The sequence below is a fragment of the Ambystoma mexicanum genome, chromosome 1q, assembly GCF_040938575.1.
Source record: "Ambystoma mexicanum isolate Mex_15411 chromosome 1q, UKY_AmexF1_1, whole genome shotgun sequence".
Taxonomy (NCBI): Eukaryota; Metazoa; Chordata; class Amphibia; order Caudata; family Ambystomatidae; genus Ambystoma; species Ambystoma mexicanum.
In genome coordinates this window covers 905,791,524-905,808,382 of record NC_090922.1, presented here as the reverse complement: position 1 = coordinate 905,808,382, position 16,859 = coordinate 905,791,524, and the positions used below count along the sequence as shown (strand labels likewise).

The 16,859-nt window shown below is 46.9% G+C and overlaps 1 protein-coding gene across 4 annotated transcripts in view; it reads left to right on the top strand.

Annotated features, from left to right (window-relative positions):
• FRRS1 (ferric chelate reductase 1) overlaps positions 1-16,859 on the top strand; it is a 730,440-nt gene that overhangs the window by 425,271 nt on the left and 288,310 nt on the right. For all 4 annotated transcript variants that reach the window (XM_069641539.1, XM_069641540.1, XM_069641538.1 and 1 more), the window contains exon 10: positions 4,960-5,075. In XM_069641539.1, the coding sequence (XP_069497640.1) occupies positions 4,960-5,075 (116 nt within the window). The remainder of the gene's footprint in view (positions 1-4,959; positions 5,076-16,859) is intronic.

Here is a 16,859-nt window from a genome sequence, read left to right as displayed (position 1 = left end):
TAATTCCCTTCTACCTTAGACTCCCAGCACTTTTGCTGGACTTAAGAACTTTACATTTTTAACCTGGAGAGAGTGAGACTTTTTTTTCCCCACTCATGTATGTTCCTGTGATTTAAACTCTGTGCTTCTTTTTGACTTCATAGGCATCATCTTTACATTGTGACACACGGCACCTTCAGTGCAGTGGCACAGGGGAGTCTCTAAGATTTCCTAAAGGTTTAAAAACCTTCTCTTGGTGAAATTACTGTTTACAAGAGCAGTGAAGTGAAAATGACTTTACTTAGAATTTGTAACTTTCTCCACCCAGCCCACACTATCTTACAATAGGGTGCTGGAGGGGTTACTTAGTATCCCCTTGGTGTAGTTTCTCATGTAACATTTTTATGTTCCCCTTTCTACAATTAATGGCTGGTGGCAGTGGTTTACCTTTAACTACCATTGTGTGTTTTTACAGAGGGCTGCGTTCACAGCTGCAGTAAGGCACCCATAGGTGCCCATTTTGTCAAAATGGCCCTGGGTTTCTTTTTCGCCATTTCTTGCTGGAAAGGTCGTTGTTGAGATTTACTGTGTGCCAAACTAGGTTTGGTCCCTTTGTTCGTTTTGTCTTTGGCGGCATTCACGAGTGAAGCACGCCTCTGGCTCCAGAGTGCTGGCAGGGGCAGGAAGTGAGGGAGGTGCCCTAAATAAACTCCATGTGCTTAATCCCCTTGGTTACAGGAATGCACCCAAAGGTGATTGGCCGGCTGGCTGTCCGGCAAGGGCATCCACTCTGCTGTGTGATTGACAGCTAAGCTGGAATGAATGGGAGAAACCTGCATAAATGGGAAGCCTTTTTGGCTTGGTATAGTACAGCGAAAAGAGGCTAACCTGAGGCGGGAAGGACTGGAGGGCAGGAGAGTCTGTAACAAGGGGGTTGTCCTACCCTCTGTGAATCTAAGGGGTGTACAAAGGAAATTTGATGTACACTGATTTGTGTTGACCCTAATAGGAGCACATGTCATTCTGGGCAACCATTAAACACATTAACATACTTGCTGATGCTAAACACATAACTCAAACAGTACATAAAACAAATTTTTCATTTGATTTTGTATTGTCAGCTTTTTACTTTTTTGTGCAATAGTTCAAGGGTTACTTTACATAACAATCCATGATGTCATGAAATCACATACATAGTTGAAAATTCGCTGAAGAATAATTTGTGAATGACATGGGATGTGGATTAGTAATTTGTGTATGTGAACAACATCTTGAAAATACATTGTCCCATGTCATTGGAAAGGAAGAGCACACTATGGAAGTGTGAATGAAGGAGACGGTAAGTCTTGGTCTCTTATATTCGGTTCGAAAATAAGGTCAGACTTCAGCCGGGCAAAAGAGACCAAGACTTACCGTCTCCTTCATTCACACTTCCATAGTGTGCTCTTCCTTTCCAATGACATGGGACACTGCATATTCAAGATGATGTTCACATGCACAAATTACTAATCCACATCCCATTCACAAATATTATTCTTCAGCTAATTTTCAGCTATAAGTGATTTCATGACATCATGGATTGTTATGTAAAGTAACCCTTGAACTATTGCACAAAAAAGTAAAAAGCTGACAATACAAAGTCAAATGAAAAATTAAAAATGTGTTTTATGTACGGTTCGAGTTGTGTTTAGCATCAGCAAGTATGTTATTGTGTTTAATGGTTGCCCAGAATGACGTGCTCCTATTAGGGTCAACACAAATCAGTGTACATCTAATTTCCTTTGTACACCCCTTAGATTCACAGAGGGTAGGACAAACCCCCTTGTTACAGCCTTTTTGGCTTGGTAGGCAGAGTCAACCACTGGATGAAGGAATCCGAAGAGAAACTTGGAAGAGACGCCTGCTGCAACTCCTGAACCGTTGGTTTGCCCGGTGAAGCCCTGCTGCTGTGCTGAAGCTCCAAATTCGCCTCCACTCGAGAAGCTCTGCAAGGACGACTTCTCCCCTTGAGTTGGTGGGAACAATCAACTCCAAAGTGAACTAGTTTGGACAGCCTCTCGGAGCTGGCTGTACTTCTGCTGTTGTTGGAACCGAAGTGCCAGGGAGAGGAACATCAAACTGGGTGCATCACTTTTAAGTCGGACCCGAGCTTGTGGAAGATCCTCCGGACTCCCAGGAAGCAGGACTGACCAAGCCTGAGCCACCTCAACAGAGTGTTGTACCCCAGATGTGAGGAGTCCAGAGTGGTATCCGAGAGACCGCAGTGGTGCTATTTGCTGAAATCCGAGGCGCTGAAACCGCGAAATTATGCTGAATTGAAGTGTGCCCTTTGCTGCTGCTGACAGTCCCATTGCAGTGCAAGAGTCCCCAGAAGTCCTCCCTTGTGTCCCCACGACTGAGGCACAGGATCTGTAGAGCTGCACAGGAACAGAAGCCAGCTGGAACCATTTCTTCTAACCAAAGGTACTGTAAAGTTTAAGAGGACTTGCCTCTTGTGGTATAGCCTCACTTGTTCTCAGTTGAGACTGGTCTTGGCTAACCTTGCAGAGTTGCTTGCACCTCATAAGCCTCCCAGCTAGTGGCCCTACATTGATTCTACTTTTTCTACAAAGACTAAAACAGTGTGAAAGACTTTTACTTACCTGTAAGAAGTGCTTCAGCTCACCTAGACTTTTGCTAACTTAACATTGGCTGGTCTGGGTCCCTGAAAGACTCTTAACTCTCACTTTGTGCTTAAACTTTCCTCCAGGAAAGGATTAATTTACGTTGCATTGGAGGGTTAAAAGTACTTACCTGCTTTCAGAATGTTTGTGTAACCTTTGTTTTATTCTTAAACCCCTTTCGTTGACACCAAACTCAGTATTGCTCTAACTGTACCAGTGATGTATTAATGTCCACAGTGTCCTAGTCCTTTAAGTCACCTCACGGTGTAGGAATAAACTGTGTGCCATCCCAAATGGGCACTTGCTGATTTAGAGAAACTAAGAGTGTGTATTTTGGAGTGTATTTGTGTGTCACTGTTATATTGCACCCTTCTGAAGAAGGCTTATTCAACTGGCTGTTAAACAAATTAATAATTGTTTAATCAAGAAACCTTGAGTATAAGAGTTTATTTGAATACTTGTAACTGTAAACCTCTGTGCAAAAACCCTACTGCTCACATTGACCACTCTTGAGATAAGCCTGGCTGCTCAGCCACACTACCAACCTATTGCCAGGAGGTCAAGGTTGCTGTAGTGCACCCAAAGAGTACCACACACAATCATGCCTAACATGTACTAACCCTTTGAACCTATGGCTTCTTGTGATTTGGATCTCTGAACATGGAAGACATCCTTTTTTAGTAGCCATTACTTCGGCGCGGAGAGTAGGAGAGCTTCAGGATTTGTCATCAAAGGGGCATTATCTTATTTTTCATAGAGAAAAGGTAGTCCTTTGTACGGTGCCCTCTTTTTTTTTTATTTTTTTTTTTACCTAAAGTGGTTTAGAAATTTTATCTAAATCAAGAAATGTTCCTTTCGGTCTTTCAGCCTAGACCTCATTCTTCACCAGCCAAAGAGACCTTCCATAATCTGGACGTGTCACCTGCTCTGAAAATGTATTTAGCGGGAACCAAACTGTTCAGAAAATCTGACTAACTCTTTGCACTTATGGTGGCCTCTCTCCTGGTTGTAAAGCTGACAAAGCTTCAAATGCCAGGTGGGATGTCTCATGTATTGCATAAGCGTATGCCGTGAGGAGGCTTTCGGCTCCGCAGAGACGTTGGGCCCGTTCCAAAAGTGCCAAGCATCAAGTAGCCTTTAATAGGCACGTCCCCATTGCAGAAATTTGCAGGGCTGCTACTTGGGCTACTCCACTTGCTTTTTGAAAGCATTACGCTGTGTATGCATCCTCTAGGAAAGATGCTAAATTTGGCAAAGAGGTGCTTCGCAAATTTGTTTGAATTGCGTATATGCGGTCTCCTCCAACCTAACTATCATTGATGCTATTTAGTCTGCTCCCAACCTGTTGGGAATGAGGGAGAGCAGGACGGGAAATGAAATAATTACCTTCATGGTGGTTCAGGTTCTTTTAGTCCTTCCTCTTCCTCCTTCACAACACCCACCCAGCATCTCCAGTAAAAGCATATACTTGATCACAACCGCCAGTAGGCTAAATCAGAAAAAACTGGGAGGGGGTGGTTGGTGACAGAAGGGTGAAGGGAGGGAATGGTGTGCAGAGGGATGTGCAGAGGGACGCACCGCCTCAATGTATTCCCATCATGTAAAAATTCTCAGAGGCAGCTAGATTTTATAAAAGCAATACTTTGAGAAATTATCCTATTTTTGGAGATGCGCACAGGAAATGTATTAACGATAGGTGTGTAAACCTCCCATATGCACAGTGATTTTTCTTAACTATGTTTCATTTAGACATTAGTAGGTAGCGCAGATAGGTGATTTTCAAACTTTTAGCTATTTTATAGCCAGCTTTTTCCAACCCACCTGCGGTTGCAGGCGTCCCAACCTGTTGTGAAGGAGTAAGAGCAAGGACTAAAACCTGAATCACCATGAAGGTAATATTTTCATATTCTTTGGTAAGCATGTTTGCTCCTTAAATGAACCTTTTTACTCCCATCCTCGCCATCCCATCCACAAAAGAATTGCACCGTGGATGCTTTGCATGGCTTTTAGTGGCAGTAACCACCAAGGTGCAAGCTGCACCAGCTGCTTTGCTGAGACACTTACCACAGGCTGGAGGGTGTTACCAAGTGGTACTGCCACCACCCATTGTAATCACCTTGGTATTGAAATATTAGTTGTAGGCTATGAAGCTGGTTAAGTGCCAGTATATAACACCAGTGACACAACTGATTTTTGTATGCCTAAATGAGTACATTTAATGGTCAGGATTGCCTGCATGTTATTTTACATGTTCAAGAATACTGATTTCATTTTGTCACCAGGCTAAGGTGGTTGTCTCCCCTTTATCTCTCTACAGGTGCCTTGATGTTTGTTGCATGGATGACTATGGTTAGCATTGGTGTCCTTGTTGCTCGCTTCTTTAAACCAGTTTGGCCTGATAGAACGTTGTTCGGAGAGAAGGTCTGGTTTCAGGTATGCACAAAGTTACTGAAGTGCTCAATCATGAGGCTGCAAAGACGTGTTAGGAGATTGGGGTGCCTTGCAAAGGAAATTCATAAAGATGGCATTCAGAGTGTACACCTGGGTCCTCTTTTTGTAGAACCTCAGAATGGGAAGATAATGTAAGTTTGTCATGGATTGAAGAACTTAATGGTCTCTTCTTTTGTTGCGCTTTTCTACCTGAAGCAAATGTACTTCTGTGCTGGGAACCCGCTACCATAGTTATCCCCAAATAAGCTATATTGGGGCACAAAGGATAATTTTGAAAGTATTGCAAGAGGCCACATACCCATTTCCTCCGGGTAAGTGAACACACAGTATTTGAGCGACTAGCATTCAGAGCGTCTGTTGTGATGTACTGGTCTGCTAGCGCGTATGACCCAGTGTTCTTTCATAGTTTAAAACCTTTTATCATTTTCTGAAGGGTAATTATTGCAATTGAGATTTTGCGTATTTGATGGAACCATGAGCTCTGAATTAAATTTAGTCTGAATATTGCGTTTACATCTTTTCACGGTTTGACCTTGGTTTCTCAGATAAAACTTTCTTGAAAAACAGGAAAATATCTCTGTCCCTTTAATCATTTGGTAAAGCTCTGGCTGTCCAAATGTTGAACCAGGCAACACTGTATTTTCAATCTGAAATGTTTTTTTGGAACAGTTTTCAAACCGCAAATGGTCCAATCATTTTGTTGGATCATATTTCTGCATGCCAACATCTCTACTGCAAATACATATTTTCAGTACACATTTCTTGGAAAGAATTGATTGTGAAAGACCTTGAGGTGAATGTTGTGAATTTTGTATTTTGTTTTTATGACTGGCAGGTGACAAAAATGTGAACCTAAAACAGCACTAATAATAATCCCTTGGGTTGAAAGTATAAACACAAAATGGCCTACTCTTCTAGTTCCCTGCTCCTCCTCGTCACTTTTCCATGCACCTCTGTGTCTCCTCACACTTCTGCTTTTTCTCCCTATCTTCCCACTGGATCCTTCTATCTGTGGGATGTTTTTACCCATGCCTCCAAGCCCTACTATAAAACTGTGCAGTACTGGCATGGAAAACATCATGATGGCCAGATCTCCTCAGAGAGTGCACAGGGAAAACATGAAGAATAGGCTGCCACCCATTTTTGCCTATGCTGTGTGCACAGGAGGGCACTGCCTAAAGCCACCATTGGGCTACACACACAGTAGCCTGAAACCATTGGGAATGGCAATGCTGATTGCCAAAGCACCCCAGAACAGTGGGGAATTCATTTTCTTAATGTCTAAAAATGGATGCAATACTGGTGCTCACCACTATCAGAAAGCCGGTGTTTTAAAACCACCAGACTTTTGTGTAAAACTGAACAAATGAACCCAAACCAGGCAAAGGAAAGACTTGCTAAGAGGTGGATACAATGTAAAACTATATTCTGAAATGACTTGAAGGAAGTAATTATTTAATCTATATATAAAAAATAGCTGGGGATGTCAGCAGCTTAAGTGAATTTGGGCTTAAAGCCACTAAAATCGAAATGTTTAGAATAAATGAGTGACCTACTTGTGAGTGTCACATAGGTTGCAATTGTTTAAATGTCATAGTTTTGAACTTAGAATCAGCATTCTAGCTGCATGTGCAAAAATTGTAAGTTGGATTTGAATGTAGAAAACTGGGAACTAAAGTGACATTTAGCTGAATTCTGCCTGACAACTACCCCCGACAGGAGTTGAACTGGCTCAACAACTCTTCCCAGGCCTGGCTGCATTCTGCTGCCCCTGCCAAAAGGAGATGACACCTCTCTGATTGGATTAGGGGAGGAGCACCTGGGGACTACAGGAAACTAAACAAAGCACTGTCACTGGCTCAGGCAAATGATATATTGGGGGGGGGGCGTAAAGTGGCTTCCTCTTGGGAGAAACTGGGAGGGACAGTGCCTGTGAGAGCAAGCTGAGCTTGGGGGGGGGGGGGGGGAAGTGGATAAACCAGAAATTCCACCATGTGCTTTGGAAAACCACACTCCTTTGGGGCCAGAGCATGATTTTAAAAAGATGGATAATTCACAGTGCGGACTTGTCAAAATTATATAAATAACATCATCATTCTTGCAATTTTTCTGTGCACATTTTATGAGGTGTTAGGACCCTGTGGGATGTTCCTGGGGATAGAAGCGGGAAAAAAGGCTGTTACTCCAAATGTATGCATGTTAAAAATCTGACACTTTATCATCTGAAACCCATATCCTTGGGGCACATTTGTGTAAAATCTGGAAAGGTTTAGGATGAAAAGGGGAGAATTCTGTCATAAGTGGACACAACATCGTACAAAGACAGGGATCAGATGGTTTGGTGCTACAGAAAATATGTTAACTGGACCTATAATATTAGAAAAATGGTACATAGATAAATATGTATTTGGGTCAGAAATAGATTGTGTGCAATTTGACAATAGGAGGTTCCTCTGACCATAAAACCTACAGCATCACTCTGACACTCCATTTCTTTCCCCCAATCAAGGGAGAGAGGAAAACTTGGCCAATGATACGTGAGAGGGGCAGGCTTAGCTAGGCCCAGGCACACACCCATTTTCAAAACACATAAAAGGAACATTGAAACCCAGGTAGAGACCTTCACTTTCCACTTTCTTGCGGGACGCTTTGCCGGGAGACTTCAGACTTCACATCCAGAGATCCAGACTTCAAATCCATCAATCTCCAGAGACCAGAAATTAACTCCCGAATTTGTAGCAGAGAGGCCTGAATCCACAAGCTGAGTTCTCTTCAGCAGGCCTCAAAACCAACCAAACTATTCAACAGCCGGGCAAGCTGTTTGAATTCTTTGCCAAGAACATTTGCAAGAACCTGTAGCAGTATCCAGAAAGCAGTGCTGTATCCGGAACCAGAGAGAACCACAAACCAGACTGTTTTGAGCAGAACCGGTGCTTGACAGACCCAGAGAGCAGAGCTGACCCAGATAGCCGGGACTTCAGAACCACCCGCCGGAAGTCCCGTCCAACCTGACCAGAACTTGACGGCTTATTTCAAAAATATAGTGTGAGTACTCACTGTGCAAAAACAATCCTAGTTTAAAATAATCTAATCCAAACTATTTTAGCCTATTAGAACTGCCTCATAGAATCGTGTCATTCTGTCATCTTTAAAACTGAAACTGTCATCTGTCATTCTGAGCTTTAAAATTTCAAATCCGAAAAACTACCTTTACTTAATCGGCTTTCATCTTAAAGCTAAGATTCTAAGCTTTCCAACAAGCCTAGAACTGTCATGATGCCTACTCCCGGGAAGCCTTTGGCGCCAGGCTCATAGAAGGCTTCAGTCCTGGCACCATAGGCGCCAGGCTCATTATGGGAGTGCTTGGATGGACTTCCCTGATGCAGACCATGCTGCCGGATCCAGACCTCCTTGAGGTCTGAAAGGGACTATTTTACCTATGGGACTATTTTACCACTCAGGCGTGGCTGAGGAAGAATACTTACCTGGAACTACTTTGGGGGCTATTTAAACCACACCCAGACAGCAGCTCATGCTTCGCGTTGTTCTGCATCTAGCAGCTGCACGCTCACCATGTCTGCTCCTGCATCCTGGCTCCAGCCACGCCCGCCTGCAACCTGGAAGACCTGAAAAGGAAGGAAAGGAGAGAAAGGTGAATAATTGAACTTTACCTACCTCCATCCGGAGTCCGGAACCATCACTCCGACGATCCTGAGAAAAGACATTATTTTTAGAAGCGCATTGCATCGCTTGCTGCAGCGCCGCATTCCACTCACCTTCACGAGGCGCCCTCGGGCTCTTCAGCCACCATTGGCACCATCCGTCGCCTTTCAGCGCCTAAGGAGAAAAAGAGACAAAACAAAGGTGAGCGAAGGAACAGATAGAGGAAGGCCTGATTCTTCCGCCTTAAGACTTACCTGATTATTGTTGGGACAATCTTTCCTCACCTCGGGTCGGAGCCGCTTCTTTGGCACTTCCGTACCCCGGCCCCTAAGGGGAAAAAGACACCCGCATTAGTGGGTGAAAGCAAGATCACTAAGGGAACCATCCATCAAAAAGACTCACCAGAGTTACCTTCGGCAAATCCATTCCTCTACACGGATTCTTCATCCTACATCTGAAATAGAGAAAAGGACAACGGACAATTAAGGCTTGAACTTTTGCAACTGAATACTTACAGCCTCATATCGGAAAAGTCAAGCAGAGTTGAATACTCACCAAACCCGAGATCCAGTGAAGTAACTGGAAATCAACGTGCCCCTGCATCGGAAGCAGGATGGAGAGCTCGTCCTTTCAGACTCTAAGGTGAGACTCTACGGGGAATCGCAGAGGGGGTTCGAGGAGTGTGAGAGGGGGAAGGAGGGGAATCCGACACATTATCCAGCAGACAGTTAATCCCCTTTTCCATCTACAGAAGGATTCTTCTACGGGCCAGACAGGTGAGGTTTGGGGGTCCGGTCCAGTCCGTCTTCCGAGTCCTGCGCATCACCTTAGAAGAGGTCATAGCAGTCCAGAACAGATCGGCGCCTCCGTGGGAATCAGGTGAGCGTTACAAGAACCGACTTCCTACTCCTGATAGTGCCTCCGTAATTGCGCTCGATGCACGTGACTAAATTTGCCGCGATTTGACATTTTGCTCAATTTCAGCCACGTGTAAAAATATTTGTCCTTGCTGAAATTCGTGTGCAACCTGACAATCATTCATGGAGCATTGCTAAAATGATCCTGAATTAATTTAAAGTATCTCTCACTCACCCTGAACCTCCTATAGGGAATTAAAAGCATTTTTCGCATATTTTTCACTTAATTGCAACCACATCAAAGTATATTGCCTATGTTTAAAACTCCTACCTGTTTTCCTATAAGCTTCCTAGGGGGGAACTGAATTATATTTGATTGCATTCCTGAGAACTGTGTGCTTTCTTTTCATCTCCTTACCTTGCATAAAGGGGGGAGGTGAATTGTCAAAGAAAAGTGATTACATTGTCTTTTGTTGAAGTCATATCCAGTTTATTTTCTGTACTGCATTTTCATTCATCATTGCATTGTCCTTGAAGCCATAAAAGCATTCTCGGCTACTTTATTCTCTCCATCACTTCTAAGCCATCAAAAAGTGTACCACTGTAACATTATCCATTGTTGATCACTATCATCTTCACAAGTGTGCTATCAAACATTCATTTATTATAAGTGTGATATATCTATATATTGTTTAATTTTCAAATAAACCTTTTAAATTTGCAAAACAAACCTACTTCTTGGCTCAGCGGGGCCGGGGGCATTCTGAGAGAGGGGTGTTATATAAGGGTTGTCATCCAGAGTAAATGAACGGGACATACAAAATACATCAATAAGGGCTTCCATCAGCATCCCAGACCAGGCATTGACTTAGCTGTAGTGTTGAATTGAAGTCGCTTACATATCCATCACAATCACAACTTTACTTGTTAAAGATGGTTCGCTTGCTCCCCTATACGCCCTAACATAAACTACCACGCTTAATAATGTAATTTTGTATATTTATACCATACTCCTTAGTTTCAGGGACGTGCCCCTTAGGTTAATGTTAGCTTTTGTATATCACCTGTTTCGTAGATGGTATTTCTTTCTGTTTTTGTCCCTGGTCTCTGTCCCACTTTTTGTACACCCTAGGAAATTTGCTCACCACTTGTTTTCATCCTTTCACTATTATGCAGGCAGCAATGGAGGAATGTGTCTGCTAACTGTAAAAGTGTTACTGTATTTCATTTCTGATAGAATTTGACATTCCTGTTCTTCAAATAAATACAAACTAGGTTGACAAAACAGCAGGCACGAAATGTTGTGGATATATGTTTTCTTCCAGGGATGGCAAAAGCCAAATCCGTCTTGTGATGTTAAATGCTTATGCCACTCAAACAGAAAATGGGATTTTTTTTTTTTTTTTTTACCCAGCAAGTTGTTGAATGCTGTATCTTAATTGCATTCCATCAGTGTGCGTCCCTTTGTATGATCAACCATATTTTTATAACCCCTGCCTGCAGTTTGCGCTTCCACAAATACTCCCCTGCTCTGGTCCACGAAATGTGGTTGTCTTGCTTAATTGCAAATGGGAAGTCACATCTAATTGATAGCCAACAGATTACAATTTGATCTACGAGATTGAGAGCTTTCAAATGGATTAGACTGGAAAATGCTCATCGAAAAGCAAAGTGAGATTAAGGTACAGCTGGGAAGGGGGGGGCATGGCTTGATGGCTGCGTGAAAGGATCCTCGTAGGAGCTCCCGCAGATCCGGCACTGATTCTGAGCAAAAACAATGTTTTTGGGTGGACATGCATGCCCACGGCGCACCTGAGGAAGCATGAAGTTTGGGAGCACACTATTAGCGTTCATACAGCCTATGTGACAGCAAGCTGCAGAAACCGTTTTTTAAAGAAGAAACGAACTGTCCGCGACGGAGTACAATCCAAGATGGCCGTTAGTGGAAAAAGGGCCATAAATGGACCGCGAGGCTGTGGTGGACTGAGCTGGCCAGCGCAGCGCACATTACACCTATAACAGAGGCCCAAGGTGCGAGGCACCCTGCTTGGGAGCGGCCGGGAGAACCAGTGGGAAGGAGGACCCCTCCGGGCCAGTGAGCAAAGCAGCGGTCAGTGATATAGATAAGAGCGCTGGCAGACTTCAGCCCCGAAAGTGTGTAGACCGCGGGAGGGCGCATCAGAAGTGCAATCGCCTGGAGCCCATCACGGCGACGCATGGACTGGTGGCCCTGGGAAGTGTAATGGCTCCCGCAGCCCCCAAGCCTGAGAGAAGAGGGGAGTGAGGCCGGAGCAGGCAGCGCTGCATCGCTGCTACAGAAGCTGCAGCACCGGAGCCCGATCAGGGCAGCAGAGTGCTGGTCCTGGAACGGAGGTACCCGGGACCCGTTGTGCAGGAGCACTTGAGGTCCCAAGGCACATAGTGGGGTCCTGCGACAGCCTTGCCCGGTAACACCCCAAGACACTTTGAGCTAATTGAATGGATGTGAGCGCAGGCCCCTTTTGAGGTGGGATTTACACGGCACAGGGCCGTGAGGAGAGCTTCAGAGGAACCGAAGACGCCGTAACAATCAGCCAGGAGGGGGGGGGCCCGAACTGCCGGGTGAGCTGTGTCGGGCCGGCGAGGGACAGTCGCAGAGAGGCTTGTGCGCGGAGGACCCCGATGGGGGCTCCAGCCGGCAGTGCGGCGATATTGCGCACTAGAGGGACACAAAGAGCGGCCTGTGGAGACTGGAGCAGACAGGCGGAGAACAGTGTTAGCAGTGTCCATTTGAGCCCCTCGGCAGCATACACTAGTAACAGGTGAAAACACACCCGGCTCTGAAGCGAGTGCATGAGCAAGAACCGCCCACACAGCAGGACATCCTCGGCAGCTGGGTAGCTGCATCTGGTAACCTAGGTAGGGGGGAAAAGAAACCGGGAAGCTTGGGCCTGGAGACATGAGAAGATGACACCGGGGCTGGAGTCAGTTACGTGATGAGGGGCCCCCCGCGCCACTGATGAGATGAAGAAGAGGGACCATGGGCTGTTTACACAGGGTCCCGGCAAAGAAAGACACGGTAACCCACACAGGGAGGCCGAACATCACGGCCCACTCCGGGACATACGTTGTACTTGAGGGGATACACAGTGGGTAGCCTGTGAAGGCACTGGACCCGGAGCAGGGGAGAAAGACACTAGTGGTGGTCAAACGGTCGGGAGGCCCTGTCGGGCCCCGGTGCAGCAGGGTTTGGGACTGGCGAGCGAGCCGGGACCACCGGGGGCTGGGGAACCACAGTGGAGGCCCGTGCAATATCCCAGGGCAGGACCCTGTACGCGGGAGGACACAGCCCATTCCAGGAGTGTTGAGGGCAGTCGGCACACAACCTCAGAGTGGCCGGGGTGAGCCACACACGCTGGGAAACGCAGCAGGGACCGGTGGAATATGACTGAGTGGGTGCAGGACACGGCCCACCCCAGGAGCGCAGCAGGCTGTGGGGGTGCACCCCCAACACGGCAGAAGTGGGCCCCAAACATTGGACATAGCCCGACACCACACAGACCCTCATGCGAAAGGTGGCTGGGCTGGCCCACATCTAGCTAGCACGGCAAAATGTCCAACAAAGTTGTAAGACCGAAGAACAAACAGCCCACACTGAAGGCCTACACCAAAACACCCCCAGGGGTGGAGGGGGCCAGGAGCAAGGACAAAACCACCGCTGCTATGGAGGAGGCTGCGGGCACAATCCAGGAGGTGCTGGCAGCAATCGCGGACCTGAAAGTTGCCTGGGAGACTAAACTGGGCCTGGACATGAACAAACTTAGTGGCACTGGACCTTAAGGTTGGAGCGGTCCAGGAAGATGTGAACTTAAGACAAGATGTGAGAACACTTGCGGAGTGCACCGGAAACCTGGAAAAAGAGATGGCCCCAAACACAGCGGAATGCACAGCCCACAGATCAGAACTCCATGCCCCTGTGCAGCGAGTAGGCAACCTAGAAAACAGAGCAGAAGAAGCAGGACGACGCGCTAGACGCAATAATATCCGCATCGTGGGATTGCCAGAAGGATTGGAAGGGTCTAACCCAACGGAATACGTGGAAACCATGTTACTACAGGATATAACCAGAGGGGAACTGACCCAGGGGTTTGCTGTTGAGAGGGCGCACAGGCCCTTGATGAGGAAGCCACCCCCGGGGGCCCCCTAGGCCATTGATCGCAAAGATTCTAAACTAGCGGGATTGGGAAAGAATTGTTCAGGAAGGGGGGAATGATCGAAAGGGGGCCTGCGAAAATCACCGCATATCCGGACTATACCTTGCAGGTACAACGCAGCAGGATGAACTTCGGAGCGGTTAAAAGAAGATTGAGGAAAACAGGCTATAGATATGTTGCTGTACCCAGCCAAACTTAAGATGTTCCACAAGAACAAAACTCTGTTTTTTGATAGGCCGGAGGACGCTATGGGATGGCTGGATATGCAGAGTCGCCCCCAAGAATCGGGGATTCAGACAGGAACCGAAGAAAAGTAACATGTTGTTGTGGAACCCTCGGTGACCCAGAGTGCGACACTGGGACTAGAATATAGCATTAAATGAGGCTCACAAGGATTGCGCTGTTGGGTATGTGCTTGTTTGCAGGATCCGTTTAAACCAAATGATTCCAATTATACAATGGGGAGCTCCCGAGAGCCAACCCTTAAAACTCCATAGTAGTACGCTTAGTTAGGTCACTATTAGTTTGGTGACTCCTCGCGGGGTCCTATTCCTTGGCTCCACGAGAAAGGACCAGACGCGGGTGGGCCTGAGATCCAGGGATGGAGCTGGGCATTTGTTGGGGTTGGGCAGGGAGGGGACGGGTTGTGTGCAGTGGGGTATGGGGGAAGAAGGGGGGGGGCTAGGCGCAAGTTAGGGAAGCCGGGAGGGAATTGAGCCAGGAAGCAAGCCATGGGGGAAGACACGGGATGTGGTGAGGAGTAGGAGAACATCAGGCCAATGGAATTGGGTAACCTCAGAATTGTGACATGGAATGTGCGGGGCCTCAATAGTTACTTAAAGCGTAATATAATAATGATGTACCTAAAGAGGAGGAGGATTGATATAGCGCTGCTTCAGGAAGCCCACCTCACCAAGGAGAAATTAGAGGTGGTCAGGAGAAAATGGAAGGGTAGCGTCACGGGAGCCACATATTCAGCATACGCAAGAGGGGTGGTCAAATGCGTGGCACCACATGTGCCGTTCCAGTTGCTCAGATCGACGACAGACCCGGAAGGTAGGATGGTGGTGGTGGCGGGACTCCTGGAAAACAAAGAAGTGAACATCATAAATTTAAATGCCCCTAACCATGACACCGCAGCCTATTTTAGGTCCCTATATGGTAAAATTAGTCCCCTGTTGGGAGGCGCGATATTGTGGGGAGGTGATTTCAATTGCACCCTGAACCCAGGGATAGACCGGTCGGATGGCAAACTAACAAAGCCTGCGCCAGCAGCTTGAGTGTTGGGGACATTGACAGACCTCTAACTGGAGGACGTGTGGAGACGGTTGCACACAACGGACAGGCAATACTCGCATTACGCAGCGCCACATGACCTGCATACCAGGCTAGATTATGTGTTCACTGCCGCCGAGATAGCGGAAGAAATGGTGAGCGCAGAATATGAAGCCATGGTGCTTTCGGACCACTCGCCCCTGGTCTTGGAGTGGCGATACCGCCCCCTGCAGGGCGCAAATCCTGACATGGAGGCTCAGGGCTGAGACCCTACAAGATCCGGGATTCCGAGAGGACCTAAGGGAGACCATCGAGGAATACTTTGACATTAATACTGGTAGTGTACGATCCATGGGAACAGTATGGGAAGCATTCAAGGTGGTGGTGCACGGGGTGGCCATATCAAAATCCAGGGGGCTCCAGGGGGGCATAGAGCGAGATTTGCAGGAAACTGAGAGCTAGAGGACTTGATGCGAAGGAGGGAGACCTCCCGAGAGAACAGCGCTAAGATAAGAGATTTACAGAAAGCCAGCTGCGAACTTTGGGATACACTATGTAAGCTAAATTATAAGAAATATACAGAGAGGCAACATGCAGGGGGAGACAAGCCGGGCAGACTACTGGCCTGGCTACATAAAAATGAGACGCCCGACCAGTGGGCAGAGAAGTCGGGGATGCGGATGGCCAGATCTGTAACACCCAGGAAGGAGTGAACGAGAAGTTCCTCAAATATTATAAACACTTGTATGAGGATGCAGGCGGAGATGTGGGTCAAGAAATTCAGGAAGCGATAGAAGATATATTGAGCTACCCACCCTAGATGACTTAGAACGTGCGGATCTGGAGGCCCCAATCACCCCAGACGAACTGGAAGCAGTGATCCAACACCTGCCTACGTGTAAGGCGCCTGGGTCGGACGGGTTGCCTAGCGAATTCTATAAAGCATATAAGCGGGAGTTACTCCAGCCACTGCTGGCCATGTTTAACGAGGCCTACGAACAGGGTGAGCTGCCGGAATCCCTTCGTGATGCAGTGATCATCCCGCTCCTGAAACCGGGCAAGCCGAATGTGGACTGTGGATCCTATAGGCCCTTATCGATGCTGAATCAAGACAGCAAAATACTCACAGTGGTGCTTGCCAATAGGCTTAAGCGAGTAATTGTCAAATTGATACACCCGGACCAAACGGGCTACGTCCCTGGCAGAAACATTACGGATAACCACAGGAAGCTACACCATATAATTGATTATACTGAAAAAGACCCGGGCAAGACCCGGGCAAACTGGCCATCGTGTCACTGGACGCGGTCAAAGCTTTTGACTCGGTGAGGTGGCCATGGTTGATGGCGATCCTGAAAGGGTACGGGATAGGACCGGGGGTATATTAGATGGGTCAAAATAGTATACAGCTCCCTGATTGCAAGGGTCAAAACTGGCACCATAATTTCAGACAAGTGGCAACTCAGTAGGGGAACTAGGCAGGGATGCCCCTGGTCGCCAATGTTATATATCCTTGCGTTGGAGCCATTGGCAGTTTGCCTAAGGCAACAATACGGAGAGGTGGGGATACGAACGACCGGAAATACGCACCTGATATCACTCTATGCAGATGACATGCTTCTCTATCTGCGCTTCCCGGAGGAGAACCTGCAATATGTACTAGAAGTGATAGACCGCCATGCCGTCCTGTCGGGCATATCCGTAAACTCTGCGAAGTCCAGCATATTCCCCTTAGGGAGGTACAAAGGAGTTCCACTGGAAAAACTGCCCATTTTGCA